Here is a 14689-nt window from a genome sequence, read left to right as displayed (position 1 = left end):
CAAGTGTCTGACATCATTATGGAAAGGGCCTTACAGAGACAGACCTTTTTGTTTAAGAGTAAGATCCTTTTTATTTCACCAGCAACAGCTCCGAAATTGCCAAACCCACCAGACTCCATTAGAAAAATCAGTAACTTCAGCTTGTACAGAGCCAGCATATTTTCATATCTAACTGGATGAATTAAGGGTTAATTTCAGTCTCTCAGAGTTGGTGATTGTTGAAACAGTAGAAAGACGAACCAAGGCAGTTTTTGTGAGTTTTATTTTGTTTCTGTTGACTTTGAATCAAGTGTGTTTGACAATGATAAAATCGCTGTTTTGTTAAATGGAGTCTGGTGGGTTTTGTGTTTGTGATTTTGGAGCTATTTCTGGTTTAAAAAAACAGGATCTTACTCTGACAAAAAAGTCTATCTCTGTAAGGATCCTTTCTTTAATGCTGCCAGACACTTCGAATAACAATCTGAGCCTGTCAATGGCAAAAACAAGCACTTCTAGAGGACGAAAATTAACGCTGCACACTTGCCCATTAAAGTTACATTGCAGCCTGTTTCGCTGCCGTCAGCTGCAGTGGTCTTGCAAAATACTGATCCCATTAGTCACTGAGACACCAGTACATGTTAAAATATGGTACAGGTTGAAAAATACCAGTCATCCTTCAAGGTGAGAAGATTGACACCACTCTCTCGTCTGTCCATTAGCTATACGGCCAACAGCCAGTTAGCATAGCTTAGCATAAAGCCTGGAAGAAGCTAGCCTGCCTCTACCCAAAGGTAGCAAAATCCACTTCCTGTACCAACATCTCTGAAGCAGTTTTTACACTTTGCTTGGTAGGCAGAGCCAGGCTAGCTGTTTCCTTTGTGTTTATGCTAAGCTAAGCTAACTGGCTTCCAGCTGCAGCTTTGTATTAAAGAGTGGTGTCTATCTTCTCATTGTACTACTAGCAAGAAAGCAAATGAGCATATTTCCCAAGGTGTTGAACTTGTCGTTTAAACTCACTTTTTAATAGCTGCTTAGGTTTTATACCATCTTATTTTTTTTATTTTTTTTTCATAATTAAAGATGCCTTCGAAAACAAAGAAAAACATAAAACATATTCACAATATAATGAAGCTTATATATGCTAATGAGGCCAATTTTCAATTTATGTAACTGGTAGTATGCGCGATTAAGGAATACATATTTGGTCCCCCAAGGCCTCTTTGTCAGGTTTTGGTCCTGTCTGTGGAGGAGCAAACATAAGTGCACTTTGGGGACGGAAAGGACACTTTCAGACCTGCGGGAAAGTGCAAAAAAGCACGATAACATTTGGATCCCATTTGGATCTTAATCAGGTCCAAGTAGGATCGAAACGTCTCTACTTAACTTGTGTGGCATGGAGTAAGTGTGCAGACGTTGCTTTTACTTTGTTAACACCTATGTGCTGTGTATACATTAATTCTCCTTCAACTCAAAAAAGCCCCACACACAGCACATGTGATGAGCGAGGGTATGTAAACCAATTAAAAACTTTACAACTGAATTGTCTCCTCTTCTAAGGTTGTTTTTTTACCTCGTCAACTAAAAAAATCAAAAGGCAAATCCACCCTTCAAAACACCATAAAGCTTCTGCTACATATAATATTTCTAAATATTTTAACCCCAAGACCTCAAAGCCAACTTAGCAGTAAACCGCAAACTAAATATTCTTCGTAACTGAACTATACACATAAATCTCCCTTCAAGATGCCTGCAGGGGAACATAATCCCACTGACAATATTGTGCTTCCATCATCTTGATTCCAGCAACTGTTGTATATACATTATCTACTGAAAAACTAGATATAGATGGGGATTATTTGAAGTTAAATTTTAATGCTGTCATAGAGCAGATTCTCCCATCGAAGTTCTTTTGCTCCCGAGATGAGTGACCGCCACTCATCTGAGAAACTTATCTGACTCTGTTAAACAGAGGACGACTATGAGGGCACAGAATCCAACAGGAGACACACCATGACTCAGGAGCCATAGTGATCCTGGAAAAAAAGACAACATATATTATTAGAACTTCAATTTCAGTTTGTCAGACAAGATCTTTTTAAGTGCCGTATTTCTGACCGACCTGGATTGTGCTAACTACACCGCTGGCCATGACAGAGAGTTTTCCTGCGACCGAACGCACTCCCAGTTTGAGCTGCGACATGTCAGGAGCATTGGGCAGCACGTTGCTCAGACGGTAGGAACTTGCTGCGTGCAAAAGACAAAGACAGTCAAGCAGACAGACAAAGAACATGCAAGAACGGAACCACCCATACTAACAAATCTGTTAGTAAGGGGCAAATACAGATGTTTTAAGAGACCTTGTGGTCAAAATTCTTTAGTACAAAACTCCTGTACAGATAGTCTGCTTTTCTCCACTGGGGAAAAACACTTTTACTTACAAAGTTGCGTAATGTCTTAATCTCAATTACTTTGGAGTTCAAATGTTTTACAGAAATCATCTACAATAAAAATAAAGTTCATCATCTAAGTATTTCTATCGCTATACAGACAGCACTTCTGACAGCCCTGATGCAGTCATGCTTCAGTCTAATCACACATGGTTGTTCTTCTTAGTGTTCCTAGGAACAATTTTTGCGAATAAAACCTACCCACGAATGAAGCAGAAGACGCGGCCTTATAAAGCAGTTTGGGGATTGTGTGAAAGTTGCATTCATTAAAGGACCAGAGTGTAAGATTTAAGGGGATTTAGTGCCATCTAGTGGTGGGGATTACAGATTGCAACCAGCTGAGACTTCTCCTGGTTATAATTCCTTCAGTGCTCATTAGGCCAGTTTCCACTGAAGAAGTTCCTGGTACTATTTGGGGGACAGGAACTACTACAGGAACATGCTCTCATTCGGCCCTCTCAACCGCCGTGTCTCCACTGAGAGCGGAGTACGAGGAAGGTTCCTGTAAAGTTACAGGCTGCCTCTGGATGTGACGTAATCGTTGCGCGACCATTTTGACCGGGGCGATGTAGGGACGCCATTAGCCGATAGCGGTGTCTGTAATAACTCACTAAATGGCCCATGAAAAAAATATTTTTTCCAGCGGATGTCTTAGTTACAACATGATTGAGCTAACTGGAGTAGTTTCATGTTGTATCCGACAACGGGAGGCTTTTAACAGATGACATCCTGATGTTAGCTTTGCTGCTGCTGTTAACTGTCCCTGTCAGCTGATGCTTTCTAGACATCGTGATTTCCCAAAACTGAATAAATACCACACATAGCAACACAAAACTGCTTTGCTAGCTCAATCATGTTGTAACTAAGATATCCGCTGGAAAGAATAATTTTTTCACGGGTCATTTAGTGAGTTTTTTGTACATGGCGGCGAAAGCTATATAAACGAGCTAATCCTCGTCTGCTGAGTTTTAAAAATGCCGGCTATTTTGTTGCTTTCTGTTGACGTCACATCCCGTCTTGAGTATATCCAATCAGCACCAAGTAATCCCCAAGCCCCAGCCAGGAGTCTTTCGGGGCCGTTCTGAGTACCTACCCCGAGGCAGGGACTTGTTTAGCCCCCGTAAAAGTTCCGGAACTCTGTCCCTCGGGGGGTGGTTCCTGCAGTGGAGACACGCACCAACGGCCCCGGCCCTGTAAAATTACCCCGAAGTTCCTGCGGTGGGAACGGGCCTATTGTTCAGGAGGTTTTAACCAGAAGCCAAATTATCAACAGGGGTCTCTTCTTCTCCACAACAAACAGGTAAAAAGCGCTGACTAAAGTAGTTTCATGTTGAAAAATCTGACGCCCTATCCAGAGCCAGAATTTTGGTTTGTTTGTTCTGGGCTACTGTAAAAACATGGCAGTGCAACATGGTGATCTCCATGGACAAGGTATGAAGATCTAAAAGACTCATTCTAAGGTAAAAAAAAACCCAACAATTCTTATTTTCAGGTGATTTTACATTTAAGATATTCACATTTCTTCCAATATATTCCCCTAAATCCTACACACTGGACCTTTAAGTTTGCATAGCTTGATTAATCCGACAAGATTTGCAGAAAAAAAGTTTAGTATAAGACTAGCACAATAACTGTGTATTTGGGTATTATTATATATACACATTTATTTGTATTTACCAGTTACACAAATTAACATGTTAAGTAAATGAGATATTGAATAGTTTTGGAAAAGGCAGTGCTGGTGCAGTATTCACTCACCAGCTTGTTTCTTTGGTTCATCAAAGAGATCTGCTGAACTTATAGAGGAACTCCCAGCATATCTCTCCAGCCGTGTTTTGGCCTCGTACTGAAGAACAGAAATACAAAAACATTTTTTGCAAACATCCTTGAGTACTTTTCAAGTTAATTTTTATGTGTGATTACTTTAACTGAGTTACTCCATTATTAGGTATATGTATAGCCAGAAAACATTAAACACTAAACTGATATGCAAGTAGGGCTGCCACGATTAGTCGACTAATCGATGACTAATCGACTATTAAAATAATCAATGACTATTTTAGTAGTCGACTAATCGGTTTGAGTCATTTTTCATAGAAAAGTACTATAAAAGTACCCCAAAATACTCATACTGCAGCTTCTTACATTCAAATATTGGCAGCTTTACACACTCTCCCGTGACGGTGAACTAAAACCCTTTGGCGTGAGTAAGAAACAAGACATTAGATGACGTAATTTGGGGGTTTGGGAGAGACAGACCGACATTTTTCAACATTTTAACACATTTTTCGATGAAATGATTAGTTGACTAATCGAAGAAATAATCGACAGATTAGTCGACAATGAAAATAATCGTTAATGGCAGCCCTATATGCAAGTCAGCTCTAATCATTTACAACACCATATATACAGCATGTGAACAGGGTAGGATGCATGTTGTCACTGTGTACCTCAGAGTTATCTTGTTTTCCAAAGTACATGTCAGAAGAGATGGCTTTCACGTCTCCTCCAAACTTTTTCTGAGCTTCTCCACTGTCTGACACCGGTACTGCTTCTGGTTTTCTCCTGCCTGTGGGCCTGATGACAAACAATGATTACAAACACAGATATAATAATAAACATCAACACTAATAATAGCTGTATATACATTTACTTAGCATGCAGTATCACAAAAACATATTTCATATTGTGACACCTGAACACATCAGATAAACTCTTCTCAGTGGAAACAGACAACTTTTCAACTTTTTCATGTTATACTATTGTTGGCACTGCTCTCGCAAAGAGAACCAGCTCAGCTCTTGTTTTCCTCAGAGCCTAGCAACTACCACACTTTCCACGGTTATTTCGGTTTTTCCACCGTCCACCATGTCTGCTACCAGGGATCCTAAATGCAGAGAGCTTACACTGATGCTCTTTGGTAAGTGGGGATAGTCACTGATAGCTTCCGGGGAATACAAAAGTAATATCCCCTCCATGTTTTGGTTGCACAATGGTTGACACACTTCTTTTGTGCCGTAAATGGAGCCTTAATTTTCCTGCGAGATCACTTGATGGAGGCGAAGCTTATAGAGAACCAATCTTAACGCAGATGATGTCATTATTCTGTAGCCATTACATTGTCAGTCATTACAATAAGTTGAAGCAAAAAACTATTTCCACTTTACGCAACAGAACTCAGAAAATGTACGATCATTATACAAATGATTCCACTAAAGCTTAATGAATGATAACTAATAACAGTGCCTTGCAGTGAGTGTCACCTACCTGTCATTCAGTGATGTTATAGTGGAGGTCAAAAAGAAGTCGGGCTCTGGCTTCTTGCTCTCCTTCATCCAGCCTCCTCCCTCGCCTCTATCATCCCATCCCGAGGACAGACTACTTGAGGGTTCTGTTTGATCCTCAAACCGAGACATGATCCTAAAGACAGAAGAAGATCAGAATGATGTCAGGTGGGAGTACTGCGGTAGATGGACTATGTTTGAGAACTGGATCAGTGAAGAAGAAGCTGTCAAAAACAAGTACACTGACAGTCTTCTGTGATGGAGAACAGTCTCTCTCCTGGGAATTAATTGCTGCTAAAATGTTATCTGAGTGTGCCAGGAAACTCAAGTTCCTGTTTTGCAGAACGAGGCCTCTTGACTTTACTGTTAGCAAAACTTCTCGTGTCATCATTATATGAGAGTGTAATTTTGATTATACATGTTCTGCTTTGTGAGGCGGTTTGTCAGCTTAACTTAGGAACAAACTGCAAGTGATGCCAAATCATATTATTCTGTATTTATTAGATGCATCCCGTCAAACTCATGTTGTTAGTGATGAACTCAGAAGGGTAGGACTGCTGCCAGTACAGCTTAGAGTAGAACAACAAGCTGCATCACATGTGTGACATTACAGATGGTCATGCTCCCAAATATTTGAGTTCTCAGATAACCTTGGTCCATACTCAGCATAACTATAATCAGGGTCTAAAGTCTACAGCAAGTTAGATTTAAGACTTTAAATGCCACTCAAAATCAAATTTAAGACCAATGTTATGGTTATTGGAACATTAAACAGTGCTTTTTTGTCTTAAGGGTGGAATAGAAGGAGGAAATACCTGGCAATTATTATATTATTAGCACAAAAGTCAGAGGTTAACTTGGCAGTTTTTTCTTTCTTACTCTGCCTTGATTCCCATCATGCCTGGTTTGAAAAACTATTTACATTAAGCTAGCTAGGAGACAGTGGATCCTCTGCTCTGAGCATCACGACTGGTAACAACATATGAGTGTTGTTGTTAAAAAGAAGTACCAATTATGTTGAGATTTTACAATGCACCACCACCACATACTTTCCATGTCTTAGCATTTTTAAGACTTTTGAATGATTGATTTGAGACATTTTAATGCCAATTAATGCTTCATTTTATTAATAATAATGAATGCAATGCCCTTTAAGACATTTTAAGGGTCTGCAGGAACTCGGTATGATACTCAGGGGCCACTGTGTGTTCATGTTAAGTGCCTCCCATGAATAATGCAGACAACAGGTGGCATGTTGTGGGACAGCTATCTACTTCACATCAAGTCTTTAAACATGAAAGGGGCTTACAGAAGTCAGGTTAGAATTAAAGATTTACACTGAAATTTGCATCAATCCATCCATTTTCGTAATCGCTTATCCTCTTGGGGGTCTCGTAGGGGCTGAAGCCTATCCCAGCTGACATTCAGCGAGAGGCAGGGTACACCCTGGACAGGTCGCAAGAGTCACCAATTAACCTGCATGTCTTTAGACTGTGGGAGGAAGCCGGAGTACCAGAAGAAAACCCACGCTGACACTAACCACCACACCACTGTGCCACCCCTTAAGTGACATTTTATTTTTCTGACATGGGAGTTTTTCTTAAATTTTGGTGATGTTCTTTGGATCACAGGACTGTGTTAGTTTAGTTTTTATCTTGAGATTAGTTGTGTTGGAGCCATAATATAGTTTTTGTTAGTTTAGTTTATCTTTATCTAAACACTGAATGAACTAATGATTGAATATGGACAATCCTGTCGCCCTTCTATGTTATGGTGAACATGTGTACACTGTATTGAGAATTAATGGATCGCCAAATCCAAAGAGAGATAAAGTGCACTGGACACTGGTTTATTTTTAACCCAGAACACACGTCTGGGACAAGTTCACCTGTTCACTGCTCAGTGGCTTGTTTGGACATTTTGTAACAAGCTGGAATAAATATTTTTTACTTTATCTATAAATCAGTGTAAACAGCAGCTGGAGAAGAGGGGGATTTTGAAATTAAAATTCAAAGGGCCTTTAAGAGAGGAATATATTAAGATACAATACTATCAAATCAGTGTATGAAAACTGACATCAAATCACAAAATATTCAGAAAATTGTTCAAGACAAAAAAAGGGAAAAAAAACAAGAAATAAAAAAGTGATGCATGCAACACTTTAAAAAAATCTGAATATTAAACCACCTGCTTTGAAAAACTAAACTGAAGCAGCAGATTAGTTTTAAAACTTTGAAAACAGCAGAGCACAGAATATTATGTTAATAAACATAATGACAGTAATTAAAAAGAATAATTGTCTGACCTTGAGCTGAAGGACCCTTCATCATCATCATCATCGTCAACAAACCGTCGTCCTTTGCTGGTCTTGGTCCCCTGTGGATTCTCCTGCTGGATTATGTGCATGTCCGATGTCACAGAGTGAGACACGCCACTACAGAGCGAGAATGAGAGCAAGAAACAGAGATATGAAAACTAATGCTTCATTCAGCTACAGGATCACTAGCAGTTGTCTCCTAATCGTCTTCATCATCATCATACCTCCTGATGCCCAGACCCATGCCCAGTCTCTCAGCTTGCTCTTTCTTCTTCCCCTCTAATCCCTTAAACTTCTTCTCCTCCATTTTCCTCTGCTCCTCAAAATCTTTATAGGCCAGACGCAGGGACGGAGCGCTGAGAAGGAAGAAGGCCGATGAAATATCAAAACAGCAGGAAAAGTACAACAAAAATCCAGTGACCACACGTTAAGGTAAGAAAACATAACAAATAATAAAGAAGCAAAGAGACGCACATGGATTCCTCAGGTTGGGAGCTCTTCTTTGCAGCAGTGGCGCTCTCTTCTTTCTCTCTGAGCTTGTCGGCAGCCTGAGCCTTCTTCTCCAGCTCTGAGAAACTCTTGCTGCTCACCTTGTGAGCGCCCAGACCGCCCTTCTTAGAGGCCAACTACAGGCAGACACATTTTGCAAAGCATGCTATGAATGCAAAGTCTGTGAGAACACATAGTGGCAATAATACGTACAGTTATGTGAGCACATACTGTTTTCTTGGCGGCAGTTGGCTTCTTCTTAAGAAGAGAGGAATGGTCTGGAAAAATCAAATGATGGTAAAGTTACATAACCAACAGTAATTTAGATACAAGCACATGATCTTTGAGTAAACGTGAAGAATATAAACCAACCTAGATTTGCTTTTGGAGAAACACTCAGCATGTCCACACTGGGACCCTCTTCTAGATTACCTGAAAGGGTTTAATGTAAATGTGTTGAGCCACATAAATGACACTGAGATAAGTACGACTATAGCATGTTTGTATTTTGTGAATACCATTACTGTCTTCCTCTTTTTCCCCAGTTGATGGCTTCTCTGATATAGTGGAGCTGAGACTCATTTTGGCCATGTTCAAATTCTCAGAAAGATCCTGGGTATTAAACAGACACACCTAGTGAGATCCTCTGTCACTAGCAGACATCCAACAAGCAGGTATGTGGATAAAAATCACACCTAGGAAAGGCAAGCACTCTCCTATACCTGTGAATGCAGACTGAAGAAATCCACCTGCTTGTCCTCTGGTGATGTTGGGGAGAGAGGAGCCTGACTGTCGAGCCACAACTGCACAGAATAAGAGCAGTAAACTGATAAAGCTATCTGTGCACTTAAAGATATATTATATGCAAAGTAAAATACGCAAAGAGGAGCTACACAGGAAGTTTGTTTTATCTGTTTTTTCTATTAATTGCTGTGGAGCAGCCTGTAAGTGAAGGATGTTTAATGACAGTAAACAAACACGTCTGCATTACGTCAGTGCCATGGCATCTGGTGGCTTGCGTGGCTAAAGTCTTTATCTTCTCTCTGTACAGCTGAGCAGCTCGGCTGTTGTACTTGCTGTTGGCAGCGTTGGCTGTGCACCCATGTTGATTGAAAAATGAAACCTGAACAGATACAGGAAACAACGACAGGATGAATTAAGTTAAATTATGTGTGTGGAGCACAACGCTGTTGATAGTTTGCTGATATGCAGCCTTCAGGTACTGACCGCGCTGGCATTGCCTCCCACTTGCATACATCTTAGCTGAAACCATGACCAGTTGAAATCCAGCTCAGTGGACCTGTGGAACAACAATGTCAAGATGTGAACAAAGCTTTAATTCTTATGTCACAAAATAGTTTGACAGGGACGAACAGCTCAGGTTCCAAAAGATTTCTCTCCCTGTTATTTTACTCTTGACTGGATTTTTCAAGGGGAACTCCAGTATTGTTGCACATGAAACCCTTTTTCTCCCTGCGTTTGTATGAAAGATAAGATAAAAGATAAGATAAGATACACCTTTATTGATCCCATAATTGAGAAATTCCAGTGTTACAGCAGTCAAGGGGAAAGAGTCAGATTAAAGATTTCAAAATTTAAATTTAAAAACTTAAAACGTAAAAAACTAGGCATGCAAAATAAGTACAAAAATACAAGACACAGCAATAAATAACAATAACAATAATAATAATAATGAGCAGCAGTGAATGAAAATGAGCAGTGAACAAAGGGAGCACATCTAGTGCAAGTGACTGTATGTGCAAAACAGCAGACAGCTGTGGTGTCCATAAAGTGTCCATAGTGTCAGTAAAGTGGCAGGGCAGGGCAAGTGACTTGTGTGAACAAGAATTTTTGAAAATGGTCCAGTACTGAGAGGGAATGGTGTGCAAATCATCTAATGTAATCACCCGTGACAATTTGTGTACACTAAGTGTTTGTATTTACCACTGACAGGCTCAGATTGTGATGAGAAGTGTCTGACAACACTACAGAAAGGACCCTACAGAGAAATTAAATATTTCTTTAGTACCTTTTGCTTGTTCTGGCCTGATTTGTGTCCAACTTACACCAACAAGAAGTTAAGTTTTGAAATCTTGCAAGTTATTTGTTGCAGGAAAAACAAGAGTAGAAATGTTCAATGAGAGTTAGGAGAGAGGACTGCCGGAAAAAGTTTGTTGTGTCGGAGTACAGAAAGTGCATCTTAGTTTTATCTAAAAGATTTTCAATGTCATCGCTGAACATTTGTCTGAATCGGACAATGTGGAAAAGAGAGATTTCAGAACGATACTTCTCCTTTAGCAAGACTTGGTCACAAACAAGTAAAAGGTAAAGACAAATGATGGTCTTCTCCATAATGTTGTAAAACACTAAGAATCTGAGCCTGTCAGTGGCAAAAACATGCACTTTTTTAGGACGTAAATCAACAGGGCATACCTGCTTAGAGTGGTAACATGTAGTCTGTTTTGTCACTACCAGCTGCAGCACTCTTGCTCAATACTAGACCAGCTTCAAAAACTGTTGCTCCCATCAGACGCAAAAACACTGGACAACTGGGTCCAGGTTCCGCTTTAAGAATCTTCTGAAATTGTGCAAAAACTCAAAACTACGCTACTATAAATTCACAATACTCATGCCTTATCACATGAGCTGCAGTTTGTCTGCATGATCATAAGCTGCAGGAAAAGCACATTTCAAAATTATAAGTAAAAGGAACATATTAAAAATACAGTAGTATCTGACCTCGAGCTGAAGGACCTCAAAATGCTCATCGTCTAACAAAGACAAAGCACATGGATCACATTACTCCAGTGTTGGCCTCACTCCATGAACAGACTACTGGAGCTTAGAATTCACTACAAAATTTTAGTTATTATCTATACGGGTTCACACTGTAAACGCTCTGACTTGATGTCACTATAAGTTAACTTTAAGTGTTGACTGGGTGTCCCAGAGCTCAGCTTAAAAAGAAAATGGAACACGCTGTCTTTGCCCATACACTTTATAATAAATTCTGATGATTACAATCAAGTGAAAAGATTGGTATCTGTGTAAAATTCACTTTATTGCCAGCGAAAAGGCGATTACAAAGAACTGGTACAAATCTCAGCCTCCAAGCCTTAAGCAATGGATGGACAAAATCAAGGAGATCTTTATCATGGAAAAGATGACTTTTCCCCTGAGGTTTAGAGAAGCAATATTCCCCAGAAAATGGGAGAAGTGGACTGTCATGATTACTTAACTGGTGTGCCCCCACACAATGTTCTCTATTGTGTTTATGTTCTGTCTAAACATTTAGAAATACTTTAAACAAAGAGTTAAAGAGTTAAATAAATAAATTCAACTGGAATCTAAAATGTATATGAATTATATTTTCATACTTTTGGACTTGTTGCTACCCTGTCTCTTTGATATTTCCTGCTAAGTGCCTCAACTGTGACACTTTTTTTAACATCTGTTGCATGATTTTGAAGAGTGATGTAGAAATACTGCAATTCAAACACCCCAACAGCAAATGCACAGGAAAAAACAACAACAGTAAGTAAAAGGAATATAAATAAAGCAAATTTTGGTGGTAACACAAAAAAGGACTACAATCAGACGAACAAGCTGTTGCCAGATTTTCTGAAAGACTCCTGCGTCTAATTTTCTTTACATGTAAAACATTACCTGCTGTGAGGTCTTTTTGCTTTGAAACGTACACTACATAAATAGGTCCCGACTAACCTGATAAAGCTCAGGTGCACCCCCAGGGACCTGTGAGTCCCAGAGCAGTCTATACACAGGAACACACCATAGGTGATACTGGCCCAGCTGGGGTTTTTAGCTGAGCAGTCAAAGCAAACCTGAGAGGAAGAGAGAGCAGAGAAGATGCATAAAAATAAAGCTTTATCTCAAAATATTCACAGATGAGGCAACTGACATTTTAATGAAGCAGTAAAGACTGATATTTATTATTATGACAAGTTATTATGGCGCAAGTCTTTCCTCATGCAAGAGCCTGCATATGAAATCAATAAAAGAGACGTGGAAGCAAACAAAGTCTGAAGTGCATGTTGCCACTGTGATATTAGCTGGCTGCTGATTCAAACAGCTGTTAGTGAAGTGGGTTGAGTTTCTCATTGAAATCACCTCTTAATGGTAAAGCTATGAGCACTGTTGCTTTGTGAATGTCATTCACTACTGTCTAACATTTTCCTACGCAGACCAAAGGCCTTGAGGATGCTTAAAACAAACAAATATCAAGCCTCCACAAACACAGCTAGCTAGAGCCAACTGTCAAAATGTAGCTAGCTGCCATCCACGTAGCTAACGTTACGTTCTCTCACACATTATTGTCCTGTAAATGTTACCAGCCCACAGTTCAACAAAACCGACCGTGTTTAAACATGTCACGTATTAGCTAGTTGTTAAATTAGCTGGTAAATTAAAGCTAGCTTTAGCTTTTCCCCAAAGTGCGACGTGTCAGTTGAACTTCCTTGTTAAAGAGAGTAAACTGTCAGCCGTTTGAAACTCTCACCTTGTTCGTAGGGACGGCGCGAAGTCGCTTAAAAATGGTGGAGATATCGTGTCTGCTGGGCTCTGACATTGTTCTGTCTGTAGGTAATAACTGTCGGTTATGTTGAGAAGTAGAAAGGAAAAAACACCCAGTGTGTTTCCTCAATAATAACTGAATACGACACGTCAATAGGAGAACATCATGGTCGGGCTCTGATTGGATAAAAGTGACCCGTGGTTATGTTATTGTAGCAAGGGCTGCTGGGTAGTGTAGTTCATCCTCACATTTTGACGTTACAGTGTTTTCAATGTGGTTAAAGACGTATTTAGGTCCTTTATTCAAGTCTGAACTTTTTCTGAAGTATTACCAATTATTTATAAACGTTTTAATATGCATTTAATTACTGTAAGATTGTTTAACCCTTTGAAACCTGAGCAAATTGGTTTGATTTCTTTTAAAAACATGGGAGAAAGGCAATGAGCCACAAAAAAGTGATCATTATTATTGAATAATCAATCAATTTTATTATTATAATCATAAAATATGATTATTATTGATTACATTTTATTTATTTTTGTAAAAAATAATAAATTATATATATATATATATATATATATATATATATATATATATATATATATATATATATATATATATATATTGTGTGTGTGTGTGTGTGTGTGTGTGTGTGCAATTTGTGGGACATTTCATACCACGTTGCTCACTGCCTTTTTTCCCATGTTTTTTTTTTTTTTTTTTTTTTAAGAATTTGCTCAGGGTTCAAAGGTTTAAATACTGATGGTGTCTGAAAGCAGCACAAGAAAAGAGATGTCACTCCATGCCTGAGAGTGACATCTTGACTTGAGTAGGCTATATTAACTTTTAATTCAAGGTACAGACTGATTTAATTTAACTTTCTGCATCCAACAAAAGTAAGGTTAAATATAATCTTACCCCTCTGATTTAGAGTGGTTTAGAGGAATCCATATTCCTACACTGAACTTGGTCTTGCCCCAAAATAAAATTTGGCTGTTGCAGCAATACAGGGGAAAAGTATATAGATAAGTATAGAAAGAAACAGAGATAAACAATGAGAGAACCCAAACTAAAATAAGAATTTGGAAACAAGATGACATAATAATGTGAGTGGTGTTAATAAAGTGACACTGGCAAAATGTACAAGATATTTTTATATTTCGGGTAACGCCACCGATTAAACCTTATTCTTAAGCTCACAAAAATACTAATAAATTCCAAAAATGTGTAGCACTTAAATGTAGAGATGTTTTTCCAGTTGGAATAAGGATTTATCTGCAAGATACTGACTACAAACTCATAAAAATGTGGGAAACTGAAGCACAAAATTCCAACATCTGTAGGATTCTGTGGATGGATTAAATTTGGTGTATTTCATTATATAAAGTTAACTTTAAGCATGTTAGTGAGGCATTTTTCTACAGAGCCCCTGGAGTCCCGAAATGTGATTTATTATTTATTTTTTTGTCTTGTGCAGTAATATTACACAAGATTATCATTTTTGTGGGAATAGATTATTATCTTGAGTGCTTAAAAAAAAAAAACTTTTCTGGACTTCACGGACTCTGTATTTTCCTTATTTCTACTTATTTCTGACATGTACACTCTGCAATTAAAAGAACTATACAACTTAACTATCAAC

The 14689-nt window shown here is 38.8% G+C and overlaps 1 protein-coding gene across 1 annotated transcript; it reads right to left on the bottom strand.

Moving 5' to 3' along the window:
• Positions 1-1020: 1020 nt before the first annotated feature.
• Positions 1021-13216, bottom strand: arfgap3 (ADP-ribosylation factor GTPase activating protein 3). Its single transcript, XM_033614941.2, has 16 exons — positions 13033-13216; positions 12240-12358; positions 9744-9816; positions 9508-9639; positions 9239-9319; positions 9035-9128; positions 8889-8948; positions 8748-8794; positions 8502-8653; positions 8252-8383; positions 8016-8144; positions 5694-5846; positions 4877-5003; positions 4185-4272; positions 2099-2223; positions 1021-2012 (listed from the first exon to the last, which is right to left on the bottom strand). The coding sequence occupies exons 1-16, from the start codon at positions 13099-13101 to the stop codon at positions 1995-1997; spliced, it is 1599 nt and encodes a 532-aa protein (XP_033470832.1). The 5' UTR covers positions 13102-13216; the 3' UTR covers positions 1021-1994.
• Positions 13217-14689: the final 1473 nt, after the last annotated feature.

This window comes from Epinephelus lanceolatus, chromosome 23 (assembly GCF_041903045.1).
Source record: "Epinephelus lanceolatus isolate andai-2023 chromosome 23, ASM4190304v1, whole genome shotgun sequence".
Lineage (NCBI taxonomy): Eukaryota > Metazoa > Chordata > Actinopteri > Perciformes > Serranidae > Epinephelus > Epinephelus lanceolatus.
Note: the sequence above shows the minus strand (reverse complement) of the source record. Positions and strands in the feature narration are given on the sequence as shown.